The following is a 3,006-nucleotide window of genomic DNA, read 5'->3' on the forward strand; positions in this document are numbered from 1 at the left end:
AGACCAGGCTGGTCTCGAACTCACAGAGATCCGCCTGCCTCTGCCTCCCGAGTGCTGGGATTAAAGGCGTGCGCCACCATCGCCCGGCTCTAAAAACATTTTTTAATGATTTATTTATTCTTATTTTATTTGCACTGGTGTTTTGCTTGTGTGTCTGTCTGTATGAGGCTGTCAGGTCCCCTGTAACAGGAGTTAAAGATAACTGTGAACTGCCATTGGGGCTGGGAATTGAAACCTGGTCCCCTGGAAGAGCAGTCAGTGCTCTTAACCTCTGAGCCATCTCTCCAGGCCTACTTTAAAAAATTTTAATACATTCTCTTAAAACAAATGGATCTAGAAATAGGTCCTACTTTCCAGTTGCTTGAAGAACTCAAAGTGTGCAGTCAGTCTTAGTTGAATTCTGAGAGGTTGGTACAAAGTCTTTGAAAGTCATTCTCTACGGTGTCATGTGTTTCAGAATAAGTAAGACTCAACTGAAGGCCTAATTCCGCCAGACAGGCTGGAACTAGATCCCTTAGGTCCCCTTGCCCTCTGTATACCATAAAGCCTGAGGCTTACAGGAGGCTTTAACTGGGCTTAATCGGGTCCTTGAGAAGCTTCCCACTAGGCAAGAGTCTTTTGGGATCCAATCTGGAAGAAACAAGTAGTTCTCCCGAGTCAGCCAAGCCAGGTCTACCACATGGTCTGCTCAAAAGCTCTCAGACAATGGACTCAGTTTCCCTCCCCAGATGCTGCTCAAATTGGCAAAGGGAATCATAGAGGCACAGGACTCGAATGAGCCAGGGCCAGAGCAGGAGCTCGGTGAGTACTCTAAAGTCTTGTGGTTCCCGAATGCCCCCCAGCTTCCCTTTGAGGGAACCAGCAATTTTAAGTATGTGCTCATCTCATGGGGGAAGCACCTTTCATTAGAAACCTAAGAAGTGCTAATGTCAGACACACCGAGGGGTTGGACTGGACCAGTAGGCTATTAGGGTTCTCAGGAATCTTATTTGACAAGTGCATTTCTGAGGACTTTGTGTTAACCTTAGAAACATGAGAGCCTGAGGCTCAACAGTAGAACACTTGTTTAGATCTGCAAAACCCTGAGTTCCATCCAGAGCACAGCAAAATAATAAGCAAACAAGCAAAGGAACACGGCCGTTGGCTAGTCTAGTTTCATATCCTCAAGGTGGGATGCTAAAAGCGGGTGAGCTCATCTGCTGCTGATCCTACCAAGGTACTCACGTTCCTCCACAGAACTCAACAGAAGTAAGGGAGCCAGCAGGCCCAGAGGGGTCATCTAACAGCTCCGACACAGGGACCCCGATGGAGACGACTCGAACAGGGTCAGGATAGGTCTCATCAAACACAGCGCGAAGGCCCTGGATGGCTTTTGCTGCTGCCAGGGGACAGTCCTGGGTATAGACCGGCTGCCATAAAAAGAAGACAAGAGGGAAAAAGCTGGAATAGTCTCTGAAGGTGAGGAAGCAGCTGAGGAGAGAACACGGGCCTGTAACCCCACTGTGTCTGGCACACACCCTGAGCCTTCTGGAAAAAAAAAAAAATCTCATGCAAAACAAAGGAAGCCAGACAGTGATTTCTAACCTTTTTGTTAAACTGCGAGCCAAATCTGAAGTGAAGACATTGTACTTAAGCACAAAAACACTGGCCACTTATGGAGGTGGGAGGTCAAAGGCCTCCCTCCACATGGCACGGTCACCACTGTAACAGTGGTCTGAGAACTGCTGCGTTCAGCATCTGTCTCTATGAACAAGCGAGGACGTGGTACAACAGAGGGGGAACATTGGGGTTGCTGAGCCTCCACGACATGGTACAACAGAGGGGAAACATCTGGGCTGCTGAGCCTCCACGACAGAAAGTGATGGTGCAGGAAGATGGAGAACTCAGACACGGAAGACCCTACCTTAGCTGCCTCGATCATGGCATTGGCAATCTCCTCAGCCTGCTTGATCTGTTGGGTCGACATGGCTCCCTTGGCAGTGAAGTCAAACCGAAGGCGGTCAGGAGCAACCAGTGAGCCTTTCTGGTCCGCTTCCCCAAGCACGGAACGCAAGGCAAAGTTCAGAATGTGTGTGGCTGTATGGTTGCTCATGACAGGTCTCCGCCGGGGCTGCAGAGGGCAGAGGAGGCTGCTAGAAATCTGTCCCCAGTACTAGGAAATCTGAGTTCAATACCTGGGACCATTTGGTAAGAACTGGCTCTTTCAGGTTGTCCGTGACCTCCACATGTATGCTGTGGCATGTGCACACAGAGATAAAATAAATATACTTTAAAAAATATTAAAAATAGGCAGGTGTGGTGGCACACACCTTTAATACCAGCACTTGGGAGGCAGGAAGAGGCCAGTGTATCTCTGTGAGTTTGACGCCAGCCTGGTCTAAATAGTGAGTTACAGGACATCAAGGTTTCTATTGAGAGACCCACCTCAAAACAAAACAAACAAACAAACAAACAAAAAACCTCAAAATAAATTAAAAATAAACAAACAAAAATAAATATATAAAGTTAGGACCAAAGGAGGTAATATGATAACAATATAAAGTGGGGAGCTGTGCGGGGTAGCACAAGCCCAAGATTCTACCACTGGGTGGGGGGGAGCCTGAGGCAGTAGTGTGCCTGTAAGGCTAGCTTTAATTACGTAGTGTTCAAGAGACAGTCTCAAAACAGCTAAGTAAATAATTAAACATCACAAATGAACCAGCACATGCAACTTACCTCATCAATAAAAAGCCGGACGTGGTCCCCCACTTTCAGGTTTCCATAGATTGTTCCTATGTGCAGCACATACCCGCCCCGGACCTGAGCATTTTTCACTGTGAACTCAGTTTTCTGCAGAGTCAAGGACACCAATAGGCAAATATATCAATTCACCTTTCAGGTACACATATATCCCTACCATTAGATACACATGTACACACACATCCCTACCATTAGATACACATGTACACACACATCCCTGCCATTAGATACGCATGTACTCCACATCCCTACCATTAGATACGCATG

General features: G+C 47.2%; 1 protein-coding gene across 1 annotated transcript in view; it reads right to left on the bottom strand.

The window, feature by feature from the left end:
• Aars (alanyl-tRNA synthetase) overlaps positions 1–3,006 on the bottom strand; it is a 24,257-nt gene that overhangs the window by 4,205 nt on the left and 17,046 nt on the right. The window contains exons 13-15 of the mRNA XM_013354746.1: positions 2,716–2,829; positions 1,904–2,110; positions 1,225–1,409 (exon numbers count right to left, since the gene is read on the bottom strand). Of these exons, the coding sequence (XP_013210200.1) occupies positions 1,225–1,409; positions 1,904–2,110; positions 2,716–2,829 (506 nt within the window). The remainder of the gene's footprint in view (positions 1–1,224; positions 1,410–1,903; positions 2,111–2,715; positions 2,830–3,006) is intronic.

Source organism: Microtus ochrogaster, chromosome 4 (genome assembly GCF_000317375.1).
Source record: "Microtus ochrogaster isolate Prairie Vole_2 chromosome 4, MicOch1.0, whole genome shotgun sequence".
NCBI lineage: Eukaryota > Metazoa > Chordata > Mammalia > Rodentia > Cricetidae > Microtus > Microtus ochrogaster.